The sequence below is a fragment of the Dermacentor silvarum genome, chromosome 6 (assembly GCF_013339745.2).
Source record: "Dermacentor silvarum isolate Dsil-2018 chromosome 6, BIME_Dsil_1.4, whole genome shotgun sequence".
NCBI lineage: Eukaryota > Metazoa > Arthropoda > Arachnida > Ixodida > Ixodidae > Dermacentor > Dermacentor silvarum.
The window spans coordinates 96,439,720-96,463,130 of record NC_051159.1 but is presented as its reverse complement, the minus strand read 5'-3'; the positions used below and the strand labels follow the sequence as shown (position 1 = coordinate 96,463,130).

At 47.9% G+C, this 23,411-nt stretch overlaps 1 protein-coding gene across 1 annotated transcript in view; it reads right to left on the bottom strand.

Moving 5' to 3' along the window:
• The window catches only part of LOC119455719 (protein timeless homolog), a 317,713-nt gene that overhangs the window by 263,515 nt on the left and 30,787 nt on the right, over positions 1 to 23,411 (bottom strand). The window contains exons 10-14 of the mRNA XM_037717145.2: positions 23,078 to 23,181; positions 22,265 to 22,343; positions 13,123 to 13,271; positions 10,803 to 10,947; positions 5,073 to 5,245 (exon numbers count right to left, since the gene is read on the bottom strand). Of these exons, the coding sequence (XP_037573073.1) occupies positions 5,073 to 5,245; positions 10,803 to 10,947; positions 13,123 to 13,271; positions 22,265 to 22,343; positions 23,078 to 23,181 (650 nt within the window). The remainder of the gene's footprint in view (positions 1 to 5,072; positions 5,246 to 10,802; positions 10,948 to 13,122; positions 13,272 to 22,264; positions 22,344 to 23,077; positions 23,182 to 23,411) is intronic.

Below are 23,411 nucleotides of genomic sequence, written 5' to 3'. Positions count from 1 at the left end.
GGTGATCTCCGTTAACGGAGATCGCCAACGCTGTCACTACAGTGGCTAGAATGGCCACTGTACCGTGACTAGAATCTAGTACACTCTACCGTGACACTCTTGTCGACTGTATGCGGAGACGTCAGTCTTGCGCAAATCCAAGCAAATCTGATCGCCGCCAAGCGTAGTATAAGGCAGGGCACTATTAAACATTTTTTATACCACTCTAAGCCTAATAAATTTTCTTTTTAAGGGTGAATGAGTTTTTCGGACTGACTTTTCAGACTAGTTTTCGGTCCCTGGAAAGTCTGGAAAATCGGTCGGCGACTGTGTACACTTGAGAGGAATGGGAGACTGCAATTCGCGAGCATAAAAGGAAACCGCCCTAGCGAACCGCAAAACCGCGCACCACGGTGTGCTGCGTTAGCTGCGTCCCGTCGCTGCATGGCCGACGCGGGCAGCACTCGCGCCACCTCTCGGCCGCAGAGCCAACCAATTTCTCTCCTACTTTTGAAAGCCGGATAGAGGTGGCGCCAGTGTCTTTCCCTCCCCCGTCACCCCACGCGCTCCGCGTCATTAGCCGTTGCCGTCGTTTCGCCAGGCAATCCGAAACCACCAAGTCCCTCACTATCGGAAAGCCGACGTGTTCTGTTCCCGAATTTCATCTGTGTTATCTGTCGGAAAACGTAGTCCAACGTCAGGGGCGACATGACTGAACGAACGAAAAGTGCCATTTGGAAACATTTCGTAAAGAACTCGGCCCAAGAGGCTACGTGCAAAAGCTGTGTTATGGAACTTCGAACGCCATCGAGTACAACGACGCCACTTACGAACCACCTCAAGAACAAGCATCTTTGTTTGCACAGTGTGTTTGTGAGAGACAGCTGGAAGCAAGGAAGACCAGAAGGCGCACAGCCGCTCATCAAAAGTGCGCTGAAGTCGGGCAAGGACTTATCGCAGTGCGAGAAAACGGCGATAACCACCAGGATTTCCCGAATGCTGGCGCTCGACCTTCAACCTTACATCTGTGTCGAAAATCGAGGTTTCAAAGAGCTGATGAACCACATGGAGCCGTTGTACAAGATACCCAGTCGCGCGACGTTTTCGAGGACAATCATCCCTGCATTGTACAGAGACACAGTCACGGCTGTCAAGGATAGAATGCATGCAGACTTCCAGGAAGGCATAGAGTCAATCTCGTTTACAAGTGACATGTGGACGTCGAGGTCTAACCAAAGTTACATCAGTCTTACCTGCCACTACTTAACCTCCAACTTCGAGATGAGAAGCTTTGCATTGGACAACCGGAGTGTGACCGAGAGTCACACTGTTTGCAACATCCTGGAGCACCTGCAAGCAATGATGGATAACTGGGAGCTGCCACTGCAGAAAGTGTCAGTCTATGTGGTGGCGGACAATGCACGAAACTTCCGTGCGGCCCTTAAGGGCATTTCTTGCGTCCCAATGCAGTGTATGGGCCATACACTGCAACTAGCTATAAAAGATGCCAATGAAGAAACAGCAGGAGTTCCTGCCATTCTCAAGAAGTGTCGAGCAATTGTCGGTCATTACAAACACAGTGCCCAAGCTGCGGCAAGACTTCAGGATTGCCACCGACGGATGGAGCTCTCAGTTTTGGAACTTATTCAAGACGTGGAAACAAGATGGAACAGTGAGCATGACATGCTCTCACGTCTTGTGCAGCTGAAAGAAGCCGTCTGTTTAGAGCTTGCTACCTCTGAGAGAACTGTGCCCAACCTGACACCACAGGAGTGGAAAGCAGTGGCTGGGCTCGTCAAAGCTCTTGAACCAATCGCATCAGCGACCAAAGATCTTAGTGGCCAGAAATATGCAACTTTGTCGTCAGTAGTACCATTTCTCTATGGAACACAAATGGTCCTGAAAGACTGCATTGCAGCCGATGATGACACCTCAGAGTATGCAAGAAACTTGCTGAAAAGCATGAGGACAAGGTTTCCAGGGCAGGACGAGCAAAAGGAGTATGTGTTGGCAACCGCCTGTGACCCAAGGTTTAAGAACCTCTTTTGTGCTCAAACATTCGAGGAAACAAGGCTCGTGGAGCTTGCAAGAACTGAGTTGCAGAGCTCTCCAGGAGAAGCATCAAGTGACTATATTGAAGCGTCAACATCTACAGCTCCCAAGGAGCACGTCAGCAGTATCTGGGACAGCATTGAGAAGCTGGCAGCGTCATCAAAAAGAAGACACTCCTTCAAAACAGCCAACATCGAGGAGTTTCAGCGGTACCTTCGAGAGCCCACTTGCAGTAAGGACCAAGACCCTCTAGCATTCTGGAAAGAGACAGGCAAGCAACACTTCCTAGGACTGTGCAAGATGGCCATGAAGTACAAGGGCATTCCAGCAACAAGTGTACCAAGTGAAAAGTTGTTTTCGACGGCTGGCAACATTGTTACGGCCCGGAGGGAGAAGTTGACCCCAGATCACGTACAGCAGCTGCTTTTTTTGCATGAGAATTTGTAAATATTCAAGCTTCTATTAAATTATTTTGCTATTCGATATTCGATTCGATATTCGGCTTTTTTTTCTTGATTCCATTCAGTATTCGATTCAAGACTTACTATTTGGTATTCGCACATCCCTATTTGAAAGACATCACATACACCATAGCTCAGTTTCAAGAAAAGGTGTCTCAGGGCTCCTTTAAAAAGAGTCAATTGTACGACAGGGACCATATTCTCGAATGATCACTTTTGGCAACATGATTTTCTGTGCATCTTTACATACTGGGTAAACCAGAGGACAGGATGTCCATCACTCCAATGAGGCGCATTGCATTGGATGTTATGTCATGGCAACAGCATATAGTGCAGCTAAATGCACGTTCGACGAGACAATTAGACACATCACAAAAAAACACCTTCCAGGGCCTCTTTACCAAGAATCTTGTTAGCTATCAGTAATTTAGGTACCTTGAATCAAGATGCATAGTATGGTCTACTGTTATTAAAGGGAACACCAAATTAGTATGCCTGCAATGATAACAACGCAGTTCGCATACGAAAGTGTGGAAAATAATTTTGTAGCGTTAGCTACACTGGCCTAGCCAAGCCCGTTTCGCGCGGCACATCAAGAGCCGTGCTGCGCATGCGCAAGGATCAGTGATGTCACACGGCATGCGCACCGGAGCCACCAGAGCCGGCACCTCTCGCGCACTCCGCCGCCGCCGCGCGCGGATCACCGGCGCCGGTCTGCGCATTCCAGAGGAGTGACGTCGTAGCTGTGGTAGACGCACTGGCGCCGGCGCGCGCTCGCTGTGCAGTCGCCGTCTGACACTGCGCTGGAGCCGCTGCGCTTCTGACTGGCGTTTGCCAGTGTGGTATAGCCATGGAGAAGGAGAGCGCAAATGCTGCTCAACAGCACAGAAGAACGGAGAAGCTTGACTCATAAGAATAATCTTATCTTAAGAATAATCTTAAGAATAAGCTAAGAATAATCAGCTGAACCTTTGCTAACGCTACGTATATCCTGGCATAGCCGAGCTAAGCCACCGCAACTTTTTATCAGTGGAACATCTGTCAAATAAAATTTAATGCTTTTTCCCTCTGAAGCTAAAGAAATAACAATGTTGTCCTAAGTACCAATGGAGTTTTCAGTTTAATAGTGGGTCATACTGTGCCTAAAGGCAATCTTCTATTGCTTAGAAGGTATCGCTTTCCAGTTTTCTTCCAAAAAACACGAGGGTTTTTCCATCTTTATGGCAAGTGCTTTCTGTAGGTTATCGTCAGGTTGTTATAACGCCAATCTGCGAGACAGACAAAAGTGGGAAATGCGCATCACGTCACTTGGCACTGCCCCGCGTAGTCATCGGCGCCGCTGGTAAAGCCCCCACCCCCCTCTTTTTTTTTCCTTCTTTGGTCATCTGCCGTCTGTGTAAATGCATCTGCAGCCGAGGATCAGCACACTGTCACATGATATTTTCGAGCCCGCCATGTAAATCCAAAGCTAGTCTTGTGACGGGCGGCTCACCGCTACAAAAAAAGCCCGTTATGCATCTATAACAGCGTCTAGAACGAGGGCCCACCATACGGTATTTCGCAAAGATGGCGGCCATGAACATGCAACATTCATCTCGTGCAATCACTTTCGTTGGCGAGGCACTTTGTCGGCTTTCTGAGGGACGTGCGACCACTGTGAGTAGATCTGCATTGGTTAGGTAACCGTAACTTATGTCGCTGAAACCCAACAACACAGCTGCGATTAGGCCCAACAGGCTAGACAGTGTGATGAATGGTGTGGTCGTGACAAAAATTCGCCGCTGACCGATGTGATAACAGGCCACAAATAATCAAGGAGAGCGTGTTGCTAGTATGTTCCTACGGGTGGTTCATCTGTGATCAGTCGTAGAATCAAGCGTACGGCTATATTGATGGCCATTGAAGTGGTGTTCGGGTCTACGGTCGACCAGCCAGCAACTACCGCAAGCACGCATGCCAAGTTCGTCTGTGTGCTCACGTGTGGGTAGAGAGCTCCCAACTGTGCAAATCTGCTAGCGTGAACACTGAACTTGCATATTCAATGCGATCAGCCTGCCTTCCGGTGGCTAACCAGATCGATCTTCGCACATGTTCTCGTGCTTTCTATATGCGCTGCTGTTGTAGTTCTCTATGTCCACGTCACGTTAATCGTCTCGATCGGTATCGTCAACCTAGATGAACCTTCTTCCGATGGAGATCGCACGCCGTGGGAACGCTGCGCACGTCAAGGCATCAACCACGGCTGGTTCATTCACCGATTGTACCGATATTCGAGGAATCTAATCTTAGATATCCAATTCACGAATCAAATTATTCAAACTTTCGCTATTCGATTCGACATCGAATATTCGAGTACTGACACACTCCTACTTTTTTTCCATACAACTGGATTGTCCTCAGTGTGTGCGTTCTAAAGATATGAAAGAAAACGCTTTCTGGCTACCTGATGACACATCCGTCGCTGAATGAAGCCTGGACATTACGATTCTGGTAGAATTGTATGACATACCTATGTCAGTAGATACATGTTTCAAGACATGTATTAGGAGCTCACAAGCAATGAAGTTGGCCTCGTCTCACCTGCCATGTTGGCAAAGAAGATCTCCTTGAGGGCCTGAAACTCAGTTCCGTCCTCTTGGGAGCCAAACATGTCCTGGCCTGGCCACAGTTCCTGGCCTGCTCGTAGCAATGCCACAGCCTTGGCTGTTTCCCTGGCCTTAAGCGCAGCATGGATGCGGGACAGAGCATCAAGCCTGCAATGACATAGTAGTGGAAAGAATCAGTGAATTAATAAGACAGATGAGAGTTGTAGTAAAAGTAATTCTTTTGATTATTGCACCAACGGAATTACTTACAGCTTAACCAATACACCGGCTCATGGAGGAAGGACGAAACTGAGGAGCGGCCCTGACATCACTCTTTGTGATTAAAGGCCAAATGTAGCAAAAGTTTACTCTGGCAAAATTTGTTATCAATTAGTAGTAAACTATACTATTCAACCAATCCTGTTATTGGCCACGAGATTGAGCAGAGTCGCTACCTGGCAGGCATTGGCTGAACCCCGGATAGGGTGGATTGCGCAGCACGATGCCTGCTAGGCACTACGTGTTTACATGTGCGTGCACGGCGTAAATATCTTTAAAGACCTTTTTTTTTTCCCGTGGTTTTGGCACAGTCATAAATACTGGTCTGCAATTTTTGATGATGTACAAAAGCATTTAGCCTTGCACTGTCATCCTTGTGCTCTCCTAAGATCAGTTATTGTCTGTGTCGGGCACGTGATGTGTGATTGTCGCAGCCCCCGCTCGCCACAAACATATCAATTTTGTAATTGCTTCGTGTTTTGAGTACATCGCAAAAGAAAACTAACAGTTTCACTCTAAGGACGAAGCATTCACAGCGATAGCAAGGTTCAGCATTGTGCTTAGACTCCTCAAACGGCGTTCAAAGTATACGTGGATGCGACATTTTCGGGCAACGTAGCACCAAAGGCAACTCCTGCTGGATAAAAGTAACAGTGCCTTGTCAACAACAAAACGTCTCACAATGCTAGCATGATGCAGAGCGTCACATGTGGTATTGCAGGTGTTGTACAGTTGCGATCAAAAGTTTGGGGACCACGGCACCAGCAAAAAATTTAAATATATTCAAGCGCAGCTCCGCGGCCTGGAATAGGTTTAATACATAGTACAGTATAGACCACTTATAACGTAACCGCTTATAGTGCAGGACCGGATACAGTGCAGTCTTTTCAGACTCCCGTTAATTTTCCCATAGCACTCCATGTATACACGTATCGCTTATAGTGCAGTTGCGGGAAGCGAAATACCGGTTACAGTGCGGCTGCCTAGGAGTACGGAAGTCAGCGGAGACGGCGAACGCTCCCCTCAAACGGGCGCCCCAAGGAGTGCTCCAGGAAGAAAGAGAGACGAAGTGGAGGAGAAGGGCACGTGGTGCGAACGAATAGCCAGTGAGGCTGAAACCTGAATCTTGAATGCGAGTCGTAAAATAATACGGCGCGCATAGCGAGCGAGGGCCACGAAACTGCCAACACCGGCGAACGCTCCCTTCACGATAACAGCAGTAAACGAAACTTCAGGGAGCGGGCGGCGCCGGCACGGCACGGCAAAGGGCGCACGCGGAGACCGTGGAATGTGAGGGAGGAGGGCGGCAGGGAAGGAGATTTCGCCTCGGCAACTCCGCCGAGGCGAAATCCCCTCGCCCTCCCTCGTAGCTCCCTCACTTTCGACTGTCACCGTGCGCGCCCGCCGCCACTCCAGCCGGCCCGGCGCCAGCTCCCCGAAGTTTCGTTTTCTGTCGTTATCGGGAAGTCAACGTTTGCCGGCGTGGGCAGTTTCGTTGGCCGGCCTGGGACAGCGCCGCTGCTTCCCTCTGCGCCGTAGCTGCAGCGTGCAAGGTCAACACGTGACTAGAAAGTAGAGGAAGCATAAAGGAGAAAGAAGGGTTCACTGCCATTTTCTACGCGTGGCTACGGTAGCGTGGCTGAGATGTGGCACGTACACGCATGTTCCGGCGCAACGCAGAATCGGCGACCTTGCCATTTGAGAGAGGGTGAAATTTCGGACGCATTTTTTTTTCTTTCTTTTTTTTGTTTTGTTCGCGCGCGACATTGAGGGCTTTCTCCTAAGCTTTTACTCTATGGCGGTGCCGGAGCAATGCCGGTCGGAGGTGCCGCTGCGTGATTTGGTTCGAATTAACGAGATTCGACTGTAAATTGAATGCAAACTTTCTAGCCGCGTTCCTCAACTGTCGCATACGCGTGGCGGCTCGGTGCACGTTTTGCATATGTGTGGGCCTTGAAAATTGTTGCTTTGGTTCTTCTAGACTTGCTTTCTGGTTCGTCGGCACCACCAAGCACTTGCACTTTGCGTCGCCAAGCACGTCACTTAGCCATTCGCGACAAGCTGCTTCACCAACGCAATTATAACCCCGACGGACGCCAGTGGTTGTTAGTGGTACCCCGCAGTCTGCGTTCCGAAGTATGCGCAGCTTTCCACGCTGATCCACAGTGTGCGCATTCCGGTGTTTTCAAGACTTACCAGCGTCTTCAACAGCGGTATTACTGGCACAGGATGTACAGCTACGTTCTCAAGTTCGTTCGCTCTTGTCCCGATTTTTCCAGCGCCGGAAATCTTTGCCCCGCCTCTCGCCAGCCGGTCTGCAACCTTCACCTTGCCCTACCTGGCCGTTTGAATGCGTCGGCATCGATTTGTATGGGCCCCTTCCCCTGACGTCGGCTGGAAATCGCTGGGCCATTGGTGGCAGTCGACCACCTGACGCGATACGCCGAAACTGCCGCCCTACCGGCAGCTACAGCGCGTGATGTTGTCTCCTTCTTGCTCCGACGATTCATCCTGCGACATGGGCCACCCCAGGAACTGCTCAGTGATCGCGGACGTGTTTTCCTGTCCGAAGTAGTTGAAGCCATTCTCAAGGAGTGCTACGTTGTTCATCGCACAACTGCGGCGTACCACCCCCAAACCAATGGCCTTACAGAACGCTTCAACCGTACCCTCGGGGACATGCTTGCTATGTACGTCGCCTCTGACCATACTAATTGGGACGCCATTCTGCCCTTCGTCACTTACGCCTATAACACTGCTACTCAGAGCACCACTGGCTTTTCACCTTTTTTCTTGCTGTACAGTCGGCACCCGTCGCACACCATCGACACAATTCTACCGTACTGGCCGGATGCATCTGAATGTGCGCCCATTTCTGACATGGCAAGACACGCTAAAGAGTGCCGCGATCTCGCACGGGTCTTTACATTCAGTGACCAAGAGCGCCAGAAGAGCACACGCGGTGACACCACTTCTGCAGCCACCTTCCTTCCTGGAGCACTTGTGTGGCTCTCGGTTCCTTCCGCTACACCTGCTCTCTCATCCAAACTAGTGCCCAAGTATGAAGGTATCGTCGAACGCGCATCTCCCGCCAACTACATGATCGAACCAGTTGAACCTTCTACGGACATGCGCCGTCGTGGATGGGACATTGTCAACGTCGAGCGCCTCAAGCCTTACTATGACCCACTCATAGTAACCAGCTGTTAGGTCGCCCAACAGCTCCCTTTTCGCTCCCAGGGGTGATTGTAGCGAAGGATACGAACACCATAGTGGGTCATGCTCTCCAGCCCTTTCTAGTGGGTCGATCCCTCCTGCGCTCTCCTCGAGAAACGCTGCTCGTGCTGAGAGCTCGGGCCTAGAACTAACAGTCGGTCCAAAAGGCTGGTGCCCAATAAACGCCTTTAGAATATATCTTATACAATGGCGCTTCTTATATATGTGCTTAAAGCTATGCACGCTGGTGCAAACAAACTGCGTATCCATTTTAGTTCAAGAAACTGCACGTGGCAGCATCCTGAAGGAACCTGAATTTTGTACTAACAGAGGCGGAACCATTGCTACAGGTGTTAGCTCCTAGGATTTGCTAAGTAGGCAGTGCTGCTGCAGCAGTAGGGTAGCAGCAGTGAAGGCCGTTGCTACCCGCCACAGAAGCAGTGGTGAAGCGAAGTACTGCATCGTGACACTAACGAGCGCCGAGAGGGAGCGCTCCAGTAGTCACAGCGCAGTGGAGGCTCCAACGCAGTGTAGCCATAGAATAAAGAACAAAGTGTAGCCTCATGCTTAGAGTATCATACAATAATTATACGATAAATAATCGTACAATAAAAAATATTATTAAAATTGTGTGGTGGCAGGATTCGAACACAGGAACTCTAGCAGAGAAGCCTGATATTTAAACCATTATGCCACGAATGCATGCCTAGACACGCGACATAATATGCCCTTATGAATTTATCGTGGGCAAGCCAGTGCATTGAGATGCTTGGCGCGTTTCGATTTGGCCACCTTGACAAGCTGAACCATTGTAATTAGTAGCGATTGTGCGTGTTCGCAGCGTCTTCTGCACTTTGAAAAGTATAGATTGCTCTGAAATTTACGACAATGAAGACACATAAAGTGCAATAAACAAAGCCACAAGAACATATAAATTCCCAAGCACGAAGACCGTTTTATCCAAAGTCCGTAATATCCAAAGGGCCTCACTTCATGTCTAACAACATTATTACAAAGAGTGAGTGACGAATGTCCAAAGTAAGAAACAAACAAAACAGACAGCTATACGAAGAAAGGATAGTAATTTTATCGGCCGCATAAAGTTGTAAACACTTACTAAATTAACAAGCACTGTGTCACGTGCGCACAGGTAAACATGAACACATCTCACTCGATGACCACAGAAAGTCGGTGTCAAAATGCTGGGGTGAGGAAGCGGGGCAGCAGCAGCAAGCGAATTGACCATCACATTGTCTCTTGCTTCAACACGAACTAAACGCCGAAAGCATAGTGCATATGAAGCTACTGACACTAAGGGCACTTTGTCCACATCGCACATCATTTTGAAAATGAGGCCCGCGTGGGCATGCACTTTGTCTATACCGCAGATCACTTTCAAGATACGGCGCCCGCGAAGCTGCGCCGTAACCAGCAGCCGCCGAAGTAACCCCCCCCCCCCCCCCCGCTCTTTCGCCTTCCTCCCTCGCGCGTGCAAGACTGAGCCGCAATCTGCAGCTAACCCTCGCAAGTCTGTTGTCAGCCCGTGTCGACACGGCAAAAGTACTATGTCTTATACGCCCGGTCTTGAAAAAAATGACGCTAATTTTGTCCGCTGTAGCCGATAGTCCGCCATAGCGTGGTCCGTTAAAAGGGAACTTTGTTGCATTAATAAAATAGGTAGCGCAAACTAGGGTTCAAATATTCTCCGTTATATACAAAAGTCTCTTGTACACGGGTCCGTTGTAACAAGCGTAGACTGTATATGCATGTATCGTTTCAGCATGCGGACCCAGTTAAAATGAGTGCTTATATATGGAAATATATAATGCTACTAATATGCAAATTTTTTCTTTGAGACTTACGAAAAGTGGGGGATGCAACTTATACAAAGATGTGACCAATAATCCAGAAAATACGGTAATTTTCAGCAAAGGCTAAGTACAGGATAGAAATAACAAAACCGTCATCCCATAAAAATGAATGGGTGCCAGCCGGGACCTTCGGTCGGGATCAAACTAATCTAAAAATCTAATTAACAGGAGTCAGATTAACGGAAGTTTACTGTACATTATGAATTACATATAGGACATAACAAAGGAAATCTAGACTGTTTCCTGGCAATGTCAGCACATAACAAATATATGCTTATAACGAATATTGGATATAACGAAGGTATTTTTGCTTCGATTACAACCTCACCTAAAAAGATACATGCATGCATAATGCCTACTTTTGTTCATTCTCAGTGTTGTCCAATGTTGAGTCATATGGAACAATGTCGTCAGGAAGCTCCTCTTCACCTTGAAGAGCCATGGAAATTGCAGACGACACTTCAAGCCATTCTTGTTGCCGTACTTCTTCACTGACAGCACTGCCTATAAGGAAAGATTCACAAATGTACAAGTTGAATTAGCAGCAGCCTCGAATGGTGGATGAAAAATTCTTATGGCATCTCTGAATTATTGTTTCAAAGTATTTTGGCAGCTCTACAAAGTCATGAAAGAGAGCATTCAAGCTGTATTTTAAAGGAATATACTGACATGACATTTTCGACTTGTCATTTCTTGCAGCGAAGGTCATTTCTTGCAGCCCTCTAAACCCTATGAAAAATACTGGCAAGGATTGAAGCACCCTAAATAACTTACTATAGTACAATTGATTCTGGACATATCGAACTCAAAGAAAATCGTGAAATATTTTGATATATCACTAACTTTAAATATAAGGTATGAAAGACCTTCGTTAGTGCACAAAGAACAACACAGGACTGAAAGGAACAACGCAGACACAGCACTATGCCCGCATCGCTATATCGCGCTGTACACAGTGCTATATCACAGAACACAGCGCTATATCCAGCGCTGTGTCCGCGTAATTCATTTCAGTCCTGCGTTGTTCTTTGTGCACTAAAAGAAGTTGTCCATCAACATACCCAAGAATATGCTCTTTCAAATAAAACATGCCTATCTGAAGCTTATCTGAAAACTCCCCATGTCTTGGACAGTTTCCCGATATCATGAAGAGTGGGAGTTTACCAACTTGTTTCTCCAAGGCCACGTCAAATGCACAAAAGATTACTTTTTTTTCTAAACGAATCTCCCAAGTTTCTCGCGCTGCAGAATGGTCTTTGATGTATACTAATTAGCCACACTAACCATAAAAGCCCGTATTTCCTGGCCACAAGACCGCAGTGCACCTCCCACACGTCAAAGTGCTTGTTATGCAATTTTATTCAGGATGAGGTAGAAAAATACACACAGCATGGAAGCTAAACCAGCCTGTACGGATATATGCCATGTTGCCATCAGCACGCTTGTACTGCAAATTGCATGTGAACGTGCCTGGCCACGTGACCGTTACAATATGCTGTTTAAATGGCTAATTATCTTACGTCGTCAGCAAGTCGACCAGGCAGATGTGTAAGATTCAAAAATGGTTTTCAGCTTGCGGGACACCCAAGTCCATTTACTTCCACTCACGTGTGAACCTCTGAAAGCATGAATGAATCACGTTCAGTGGGGACTGTGGATCTACGAATCGCAAATCGATGAGTCTTGCATGCCACTGCCGCGATGGTCTTTCCACGAAGTGCAGCTGTGGCGTGCAGTGGTTTTGCTAAATCAAAACTGTAATATAAAAATTTGGCAAAGTGGGGGTTGGGGTCCGATTTGTTTTGACTGCATGCAGAACCCTAAAATGCCGTTTGCAGAACCACTGGTCTACAAGACAAACCTGGTGAAGCAGATATCAGTTTGGCATCCCATGCTCAGAGGTACTTGGTGAAAAAAATGTAATGTCATTTGCGCTTTCCTGTGGAATGCAGGTATCGGAGTAGGAGGCCTTTCACGTTCTTGAAGCAGCATGGCGATCTGCTCTTGTCAATAACGAACAGCCGCAGTTGTGAATTTCGGAGCAGGCAACTAACCAATAAACACTCATATGCTACCTCATGGCATAAAGGCTGTCAAAGTTGAGGCCTTCGCTATGCAATGAGTGAGAAGGGGAACCGAGGTCTTGATTTGAGGGCTCTGGGCAAATTTTGATTATCAATGTAGACCGAAATCTGAACGCACAAGAGTTCTTGCACTCCATTGAAATGCAGCCATTACAGCTGGGAATTATAAACCTGTCCCATACTCTCTTTTTTCATCCTAGTCATTTTCACACTGTAGCGTCAAGCATGAACTGTTTCCAATTACTTCCAGCCTGAATGTCCATTCTACTTTCCGCCCACACTCACCACTGAGTCACCGGAGCCGGTGGCATGCTGGCAACTTACACTGTAGTTGTTCTATTGCAACACAAGCCATGGCTTGTCTAAATTATGATGATTGATCATTCTGCAAGTGATTATATTTCCAGCCACGGTTCTGAGCACTCAAGGAAGGCTGCCCTAGGTCTCTACTCATTAAACAAAACTTCACAAAAAGACACGAAGGATTGCATTTTTATTGTCACTACAAACATACGTCCCTTTTTCAAGCTTCACAGTCTAATAGTTTGTCTGAACTGTGTAGCTCAAATGTACACATGTAATAAGTGCAACTTACTTGGGGTATTCTCTTTTGGTTTCTTCTTCTTTGACTTTCTCCGTGCCTTGGTCTTCTGCTTCACTATAATATGTCTGTGGCCTTTGGCAAAGTGCTGAAGCATCTTAACGTAGACATGAACCATTTCCACCAAGTCCCGAAGGTAAGAGCTGAGTTGATGTGCAAGGAAACAGAAGATCAATATTAGCACAAACTATCTTGAATAGTGTTAACTTCCTACTTGTGAACATTACAAGATTGACTGTCCCCAACATTGAAGACTGCATAAAATAATGCCAAAGCAGACAATCTTGCACAAAAAAATATCAACCCTGCTAAAGGAGCACAAAAAAAATTTACATTAGGTGCCTAGTACTTTAATTTACTTCATGTCATTATTTTCACTGACATTGCCTACATCAGGGGTTCTCAAACTTGGTTTCACAGAATCCATGGGTTCCACGAGTGGTCATAACTAATCTTACGCTATCCTGTTTTGCCTGATTCACATCCACAATTAACCGATTTAGAGATTTAGAAATCTTGCATTGCATTTTGGATTTAACGAAGCCATCGCATGTGACATCTGCACTACAATAGTCAGCGTTCTAGAAACGCACGCGGCAGCAGCACGCAAGAATTGTTACTAAGCAATTGGCAGGCCCAGGGTGACTGGGTCGACTGCTTTTAATTTGTGCTTGTAAGGATAGTTTGTAACACATGAGCAGGAATCAACTCAGAATTTCTGCAAGCTGAGAGCTCCTGCAGAACTTGGCGTTGTCTGTCTGGCCGAATTTTGTTGCTGACGGATGACAATATCGACCGTTTAAACGCTCTATGGGGCTTCTGCATTGCCCAGAGGGCGCTGCAAAAATGGTGCTAAAAAGCGCCCTCAATCCGAAACTGGGTAGTACCAAGCTCGGTTGTCTGCTTCGGAAAGCACGTTTACAATATGGACCCCCCCCTTTCGGTTACGTTGTACCACGGCTTGCAGCGAATATCGGGCGCCGAAGATTTTTTTCAGAGGTGGCACGCTGCGTAAAGGCAAGAAATTATGTAACACTGAATACGTGTACGCCGTTCAAGAAATAAGCGGCGAAGTTTTAGCGCGATGTCAATCGCAAGTGAAGCGAGTCACATACAAAGTTGAACTTCAGGTAAGGTTTGGTAAGGCGCACAAACGCGAGGAAAGGCTTGCTATAAATGAATTCACAGCAGCGATAAGCAGACATCATGTGTACGGAACTGCTCGAGCGCACGACGGTACGCGCCGCGATGGCAGTGGTCTTTCAGCTTGCCGCGATGTACGAACTGCTTGAGCGTACGATCGTACGCGCCGCGACGGCACCACTCCTTCAGCATGCCGCAAAACGGCGGGCCTCCTGCAATATTTTGTTGACTGCATGCCACTAAACAAGTAGTCATGCCTGCGCTGTAGTAACGGCCATCTGTACCTTTAGCAACGGATAAATGACTGATACAATCAGTGATGCAACAGCCAAAATAGGATTTGGAGCAATTTTTGGAGCATGAAAATCTTGCTTTTGGAACAGGAAAATCCAAAGTTGGAGCAGGTTACGGAGAAAAAAAACAGTTTTGGAGCCCTAAATCCCAAATTTGGAGCAGTTTCACTAAGAACGCTTACTCATAAAATGCCATAAAATTTACCCCGCATAATAAACGCACCCTCCAACTTTGCATTGAATTTCTGGGGGAAAAAAAGTGCGTTCATTACGCAAGTATCCCCGATCGCACTCATCACCGACCCTACCAACTTCAAGACCGCTGTTCAGAATGCCATTTGTTAATATATTTTGTTTGTATTTTTACTGCATTATTTGTTTTTTGACTCCACTCTTTTCTGTAACGCCTTCAGGCCTTGAAAGTATGTGAAATAAATAAATAAATAAGTATTTACGGTAATTCACATTAGCAGCGTAGGTGAGGGCAGGGGCGCAATCGGAGATCGTTGTTCGCAGCGCACGTTCAGTTTCACCGTGCACGGTTGACCTAGGCCGCGCCCAGCGAAATTGAACGCACGCTCCGAACAACGACCTCGATCGCGCCCAAGCAGTGCACTGCACGCAACTTTTTCCGCCAAACATGTGGAAAGTACACATGCCTTCGCGAGTGGTTCCCTTTCGTTTTTTTTTTTTTTTTCTGACGATATGTCGCGACATTCCGGCGGTAGTCGAAACATGCAGCGACTGAACCCTTGCTAGTTTTGTGCATTGCATCGCCTACAAAGCTCACGCCGTCAGTGCTGGGTCACTTGCTGTACCGTACAAGCGAGTTTCCCGTGAAGCATGGGTTCTCAAAGTGGATTCCGCGAGCCACTGATAAATTTTCCGTGGTCCCCCGCTCGCCAATTTAGTGGCTAAAACGGCGAACAAGAGGTGTGCTCGATCCACAGAACTTCCATTAGCCATGCCAGAGTGTCAAAAAGCACATCACAGCGCCTAACGGCAGTGCGTGAACTGCGCAATAAATCCGCAAGCAGCTTGTAGCCACCCAACCTCCGAAAATTGGCAGCGCGCCTAAGCTTTCGCACTTGAATCTCGGAAGCCGTAACTTACCAACATGCACATTTCTCCCGTTTGTAGATAGGGTAGGCGCCGATAGCGTGCACACTGACGTATACGTCAGAGGAATAAAAAAAAAAAATGCGCAGAGCGCCACAAACGCGCGCCGCGAAAGAGCAAAAACGGCGCTAGCGTCCAAAAACGAAGCAGCGCAGTGAGCATAGCCACGGTCCTCAGCGACAATCGTACGCGATACGTGACTGGCAGCAACGCCGGAATGCTTTGTGCTTATTTGTGCCCTCAAAGCCCTTATTGTTGCGTTAATCGCCGTGCGTAACACCGCGTTGGCGGCTAGCCGCGTGCTTCCATAAATGCGTAGTCGCCATCTGTGATCGCATCGACAACCACCACAGTTTCGCCCGCAGCGGTTAATTGCGGCAAACAGTAGTTTCGTTTTGACTCGGTGCGCGCGTCGGCTGCGTGCCTTCATAAGTGCCTATTCACCATCCATGATCGCATCGATAGCGACTGCGGATTCATCCACACTTGTTGCAGCAAATGGTAGTTTCGCTTTGACTTGATGCGTGCGTCGGCCGCCTGCCTTCTGAACCGCAAGGTCGCCGCCCATTATCGCGTCGATAACGGCCGCGGTTTCGTCAGCAGCGGTTGCGGGAAGCAGTAGTTGCGCTTTGACTCAGTGCAAAAATGTCAAAGATTAAGAGCACCGGCTACATCGCGATGGACGGACGATTTGTTGGCGACCAGCTCCCTAGCGAAAAAATAACCGGATGTGCGCACGGTAGTAAAAAGCGTGTCTGCTGATAAGACGTGCGCCGCGGCCGCGCTGCGAAGGATGTTGCGAGGCCTTCGCCGCTGCTCTCCCCCCCCCTCCCTTAATCAATCATGAGATGACAAGAATTTCAGCTTCCTCACTGCTTTTGTGCAAAATAGAAACAAGATTTGCTGATGCATTCAATAAATAAAAGCGTGTTGAAGTACTAGTAAGCATTCATTTATTGTTTTCTTGATACTCTGGATAATTCGACATTAGTTTAATTAGGACGTTTTAATTCGGTTAATTCAAGGGGGGGGGGGGGTGGTCCTTGGCGCTTCATGGAGCCTAGCAGGGTTCCCCGGAACGAACATGCTTGAGAACCCCTGCTGAGGAGTATTCGTACTCGCTCCGCTCGTGACTGCGTGCACAGATACGGCAAAAATCTCGTTAAGTCAACCGGCAATGGCGAACTGCTTTCGTTACTGCAAGCAATGCGCACTCCGCGTCTCCGCGAGATTTTACTCCATATACAACACGCCGCACTGCAATCAGCAGCGAAAATATTCTTCGGTGCCCACCACCAAACATGCCAATGTCTCGTCTGGATCTCGTCTGCGCGACTGGTACTGTAATGGCCATAGAGTTAATAAACTGACTATTAACTCTATGGTAATGGCGTGTTAAGCTGCAAGTTGCCAACGCGGCCTTTTGTTTCCCGCTAAAAATAGCGTAACCGAGAAATTTCGCGGCCGGTCGGGCGTTTTGGCGCAGCATGGCGCAATTTCAACGTATAACGCGGTTTTGGCGCAGCTCGGCGAAAAAATGCGGAATTGTATCAAAATGGCGCAATTGGCACAGCTGTTGCACCCCTGAATGCATATGAGCTCACAGTAACGTACTACAGTGCGAATCGCGCTGAAGCGCGAGCTCGTGCGCTGCTCGCTTGATGTAGCTTTTAATAACAGAGCTCGAACATCGATGAGCTGTAATCAATACTGCCTTGCTGCGCTGCCTCAACGTGCTGGCTTGAGGTCAAGGATGAGCACATTTAACTCTCAAATCTGTGCTGCTCATAGTGAGGTAATGAAGTTATCCAGCGCGCCCAACGCTCCGCTTCGTGAGGCCTTGAAAGAGAACGGTAGAATCTGATGTTGGGATTCAGGCCTTCTTGCTCGTGACAGCTCACGACGCAGCAGTAACGACGGTGACGCTTTTTCGCGGCTGAGCTAGGTCTATCCGGATCGGCATCGCCGATTCTTTCTGCTTCCAGCATTACGTTCCACGGCACACGGAGAGTTCGTTTTCGTTAAACTAGGCTGAGGCCAGCTCGCAGCGTGGTCGGCGTGGTCTCTGAGAAGTGACGAGCCTTTTTGCACTCGCAACAGGGCTGAAAAAAGTGCGAATCGACGTAAAACTCGAGCTAGAAATGTGCTTCGCCACAGCCAGGGCTCGATACTACCCAAGCTGGTACTACCCAGACATAACTTCTCTCGCCGCCACCAGGCGCCGCTACTATACCTCAAACTCCAGCGCAAGACGCCCATTGTAACAAAAACGTGGAGCACATTCACGAGCCATTTGTGCTCCAGTCGCGTTGGTGTCGGCACGGATCAGTTAAGCAAGTTTGCTACCGCACTGCACTGTTTTCTACTTTATTTGTCATAAAAATGCCCAACTAACATTTCTATATGCGCAGGGTCACCCCAGCATGCCAGGTGATGCAGGCGTTTGGGCTTAACGTTGCAATCGGTATATCAAATACCATTCTGCAGTGCAAGTGATTTGTTGCATTCATATGCAAAAAATAAAACAAAGTTATGTGCGTCTAACATTTTGTTTGTGTGAAGGCGCCGTTTATGGCACACGGTGTCTTGAACTGTAGCTGTATGGTCGGCGGGCGGCTGCAATGCAGTGCGCAAAGCAGTCCAGGAAAAAAAAACCGCTTGTCTATGTATTATTGCGAGTTCATCAAGAACGCTAGCCCTCAAGATTAAAGTTAAGGCACTAAAACGTGAATAATGGACGCCACATGCAGATGCAGCAGCAGTGCTACTTTGGTTAGTGTCTCGCTGACGCACTGGCACAAGGATTCAGAGGGGAGGCCCTGCACTCCACATACACCGTTCCCTCCACTTCTTCCAGGACATGCCAACATTCACAGCGAGACTGCCCTCCTCTTTTCCGTTCTCTGTATGCTTTCCTGAGTCCTCAGGCATAAGTCTGCACAAAGAGGGAGAAAGTAGGGGTACCACTGCACTCGGGTATAGCTGGTTGGGTCCCTAAAGGCCAGAAAGTTTGAGAACACCTGCTGTACGTCAAGGTTTCGTGTTGTCAATGCCACTGTGGTCACGTGCCAAAATATTGTATGAATATTTTCCCCTAACCACAAAATTTCTAACTTAGTAAGGCATACTCATTATTACTCAAACGCAATACAGTTAAACCTCGATATATCAAATTTCAATATAACAAAATTGTCTATATACAGTAAGACCTCGTTAATTCAGATTTCACGGGACCGAGAAAAATGTCCAAGTTAACCGTCTGTCGAATTATCGAGGGTATCAAGAAAACAGTAAGCAAATGCTTACTATGCCTACACACTTTTATTTACTGAATTAATGAGCAAATCCAATTTCTGTTTTGCTCAAAAGCTGTGCGGAAGCTCCAGTTCTTGTCATCTCGTGACTGATTGGCTCTCGCAGCGGCTATGGCCTCGCGACTGCCTACGCAGTGCTGCTGCGGCGCGCGCCTTCATCTGAGACGCGCTTTTCACTACGGCACGCACATCTCGATGATTTTTCCGCCAGCTAATTGCCAACAGATCATCCAACCGTCACAATGTAGCCGGTACTCTTCCTTCTCGACAACTTTTCACCGAGTCAAAACGAAACTGCCGTTTTTTGCAACAACTGCGGACGATACCGCGGCCGCTATCGACATGGATGGCGACTGCGCAGTTCTGAAGGCACACCGCCGACGCATGGAACGAATCAAAATGAAACTACTGTTTGCTACAACCGCTGCGGACGAAACTGTGGCCACTGTCGACGTGATCAAGGACGGCTATCTTGCAGTTCTCAAGTCACGCGGCCAACGCGCGCACCGATTCACAACGCAACTACTGTTTGCCGCAAGTGCTGTGGATGAAACCGTGGGGGCTAACAGACGCAATCATGGATGGCGTCTACGCAGTCATGAAGGCACGCGGCCAACGTAGTGTTATATGCGGCGTAAACGGCAAGAATAAAGGTATTAAAGGAAAAAAGAGTTACGAAGCATTCTGGCATTGCCGTCATTAACGTACAATTTTCGCTGATGACTATGGCGATGCGGACTCCGCCGCTTCATTTCAGTTGGACGCTAGCGCCGTTGTTGCTCTTTTGCGTGGTACATTTGCGGCACTCTGGGCTCGCCGAGCTCCAAGAGTTGTCCGAATTAACCGATCTGCGTACAAATACGTCCGAATTAATGAGAGTTTGATGGCATTAAATAATACACGCACCTGCCGGGACCAGAGAATGAGTCCGAATTATCCAATTTTCCGAATTAACGGGGGTAGAATTAACGAGATTTTACTTTAATGAAGTACACTCGGATCCACTTATAGTGATCCCAGATATAATGATCTATGAGTTATAACGAACCCATTTTAGTGTATTTACGATTTTCTGACCCTGCCTATTAAAATTGCTTCAAGATATAACGAATATTTTTTTAAATCGCAGCAGTGGTACAACGAACACTTCAAACCCAGCCAAGGCAAAAGAAAAAGTTGCAGTCACGCCTGACAGGCAAAGTATCGACTGCGATCGTAAATTATTAGAAGCTGTACAAAGTAAGGACAGCAGGTTTTATCGGCTGCACAAACTTGTAAGCATTTGCTTACTAACTAAATTAACAAGCATAGTGTCACACATGCACAAGCAAACATGAACACATCTCATTCGATGACCGTGGAAACTCACTGTCAAAACGCTGGAGTGAGGAAGCACGGCAGTGAGCGAATTGACCTTCGGGCTGCGTCTCGCATCAACGTGAACTAAGCCACGAAAACACAGCGCACATGAAGCTATCAGCCTTCAGCGCACTTAGACTATGCGCCCTTGCAGATCACTTTCAAGATAGGGCCCGCACCATACACAGCCACCACTGGAGTAGAACGGCCCCCAGTGCCTTGCACGCAATGGAAGACAGCACGTTTAGTCCCCGCCTTCCTCTCTTATGCGCGCCATCATCCTTGGCTCACCCTCGCACTGTTTTACTCGCACCCACAGCATACAGCGCACGGCGATTTTGGACTTTAAACGGAACGTCACATCGACGGCAGAAATGCGCCTAGAGCATGGGTTCTCAAAGTGGGTTCCGCGGAACCTACGGGTTCCGCAGGCCCCTGCTCGGGGTTCCACGAGCCACTGATAAATTTTCCCTGGTCCCGCTCCCGACAAGTGTCTAAAACGGCGAACACGAGGTGCGCTTGATCCAAAGAACCTCCATTACCCATGCCCGAGTGTCAAAAAGCACATCACAGTGCGTAACAGCAACGCGCGAACTGCGCAATAAATACGCAAGCAGCTTGTAGCCACCCAACCTCTGAGAACGGGCAGCGCGCCTAAGCTTTCGCATTTGAATCTCGGAGGCCGTAACTTACCACCATGCGCCTTTCTCCTATTTGTAGATAGGGTAGGTGCCGATAGCGTGCGCACTGTGGAGGAAAAAAAACGCGGAGCACCGCAAATGCGCGCCGCAGAAGAGCAAGAACGGCGTAGCGTCCAACCGAAACGAAGCGGCGCAGTCCGCATCGCCGTGGTCCTCAGCGGCAATCGTACGCGGCACGTGACTGACAGCAACGCCGAAGCGCTTCGTGCCTAATTGTGCCTTTAAAGCCTTTATTCTTGCGTTTATCGCCGCGCGTAACACCGCGTTGGCGGCTAGCCGCGTGCCTCCGTAAGTGCGTAGTCGCTATCTCTGATCGCGTCGATAACCACCGCAGTTTCGTCCGCAGCGGTTGCGGCAAATAGTAGTTTCGTTTTCACTCGATGCGCGCGTCGGCTGCGTGCCTTCACAATTGCGTAGTCGCCTCCCATGGCAGCGTCGATAGCGACCGCAGTTTCGTCCGCACTTCTTGCAGCGAAAGGTAGTTTCGTCTTGACTTGGTGCGTGCGTCAGCCGCCTGCCTTCTGAACCGCAAGATCGCCGTCCATGATCGCGTCGATAGCGGCCGCGGTTTCGTCGACAGCGGTTGCGGCAAGCAGTAGTTTCGCTTTTACTCAGTGCAAAGCTGTCAAAGATAAAAAGCACCGGCTACATCGCGATGGACGGACAATTTGTTGGCGAGCAGCTGAGTGGCGAAAAAATAATCGGGATGTGCGCCCGTTGGTGCAAAGCGCGTCTCAGATGAAAACTCGCGCCGCGAAGGATGTCGCGAGGCCTTCGCCGCTTCTAGCGCTAATCAGTCATGAGATGAAGAGAATTTCAGCTTCAGCACTGGTCTTGTGCTAAATAGAAACAAGATTTGACGATTCATTGAGTAAATAAAAGCGTGTTGACGTAGTGCAGCATTTGTTTGTTTTCTTGATACCCTCGATAATTCGGTTAAATGGGGGGGGGGTTCCTTGGCACTTTATGGAGCTTAGCAGGGTTCCCTGGGATGAACGTACCTGAGAACCCCTGGCCTAGAGAGTGTCCATATGATTGTATCGCAATAAAAAAGAGAGCACACATGAAATACCAAAGCACGGAATCGCGACCAAACTGTTAGGAGTTTTTTGCGTTTAGGTAGCCCAAGAAAGCCCATCGTCTTTAAAAGCTGGTCTTCAATTCACTTCCCATGACAGACAACACTGCCCACTGTGACATTACTTACATAGGTTGTACGACTTCGTTGAAGTTCAACAGAAGATGCAGGACGATTTCCCTATACTCAGGAAGGTAGAAGATTGTGCCTGGAAAAGTAAAAACTGCAATTAGTCCATGTTTTGTTTAAAAAATATGTACGCAAAGGTGAAGAAAAATAAAAAAGCTTTAGATAAATCTGCTCAACCATTTTGGCCCTCTTGACCGTTCTTGAGCAAATTGAAACAGTGATGACAGACAAAGAGAATATGAGCACAAGACAAATTTTTGCATCATGGTTATCTTTTGTACAGTGACTTCTTCCATCGTTCTACAGCATTAGCTGCATTAGTTACACTGGTTAAAGCACCTTATGTATCCTTGTATTTTGTAATGAAGCAATGTAACCTCATGATGTTAGTGGTTAACCTGTCTAAACCAGATGATATGAATGCAATAGTGTGCCACATATGCACAGGTGATTTCAATTATTTTCAATGTCTACCATGTTATTTTGAGCCAGTGTGTACAAATGTAAGCAGCTGATTTTATTCCCCCCCCCCTCCCCCATGGCTCTACATCACCCATTCCTCGCACCATTTCAAGCTAAGTAAAGGACTATAACAGCTATCGCTCTTGAACAGCGGTTAAAAGACACGAATGCAAGAGTTAGGGCAAGCAACTTAATATACATGGATTACAATAATTCAAGGAGGAAAGCTGAAACAGCTCGGCGATCTAATAAAAGGGAGCAGGAACTAGATGAGAAAGAACGCAATAACCCATGAGATCACAGAAAACCGAAAAGAAGGTTTCAAACAAACTAAAAAATCACAACACATGCCTTTCAGAACTTTGGCTGCTTCTCGGACAGCTTCGTCAGGGCTGCTGTCCATAGCGGCAAGGGTTCGCAGCAACTCCTGATAAGCTTTCAAGCCAACGTGAAGCCTAAAGTTGGTGCGAAAGCAAAAATACACAAGAGGCTTAGGAATAGAGCTTTAGACACAACACACAAGCAGCAAACTTGGGAACAGCAGAGCCTGACAAGCAGCACCTTGTTTTTAGATCACAGTGACTTCTTCAGTGACTTTACTGCTGCTGATTTCACCAACGTCAAGAACTCGTCAAGATAAACTTGCTCGAAGCAAATATCCTTCTGGCATCCTTTTACCATCAGG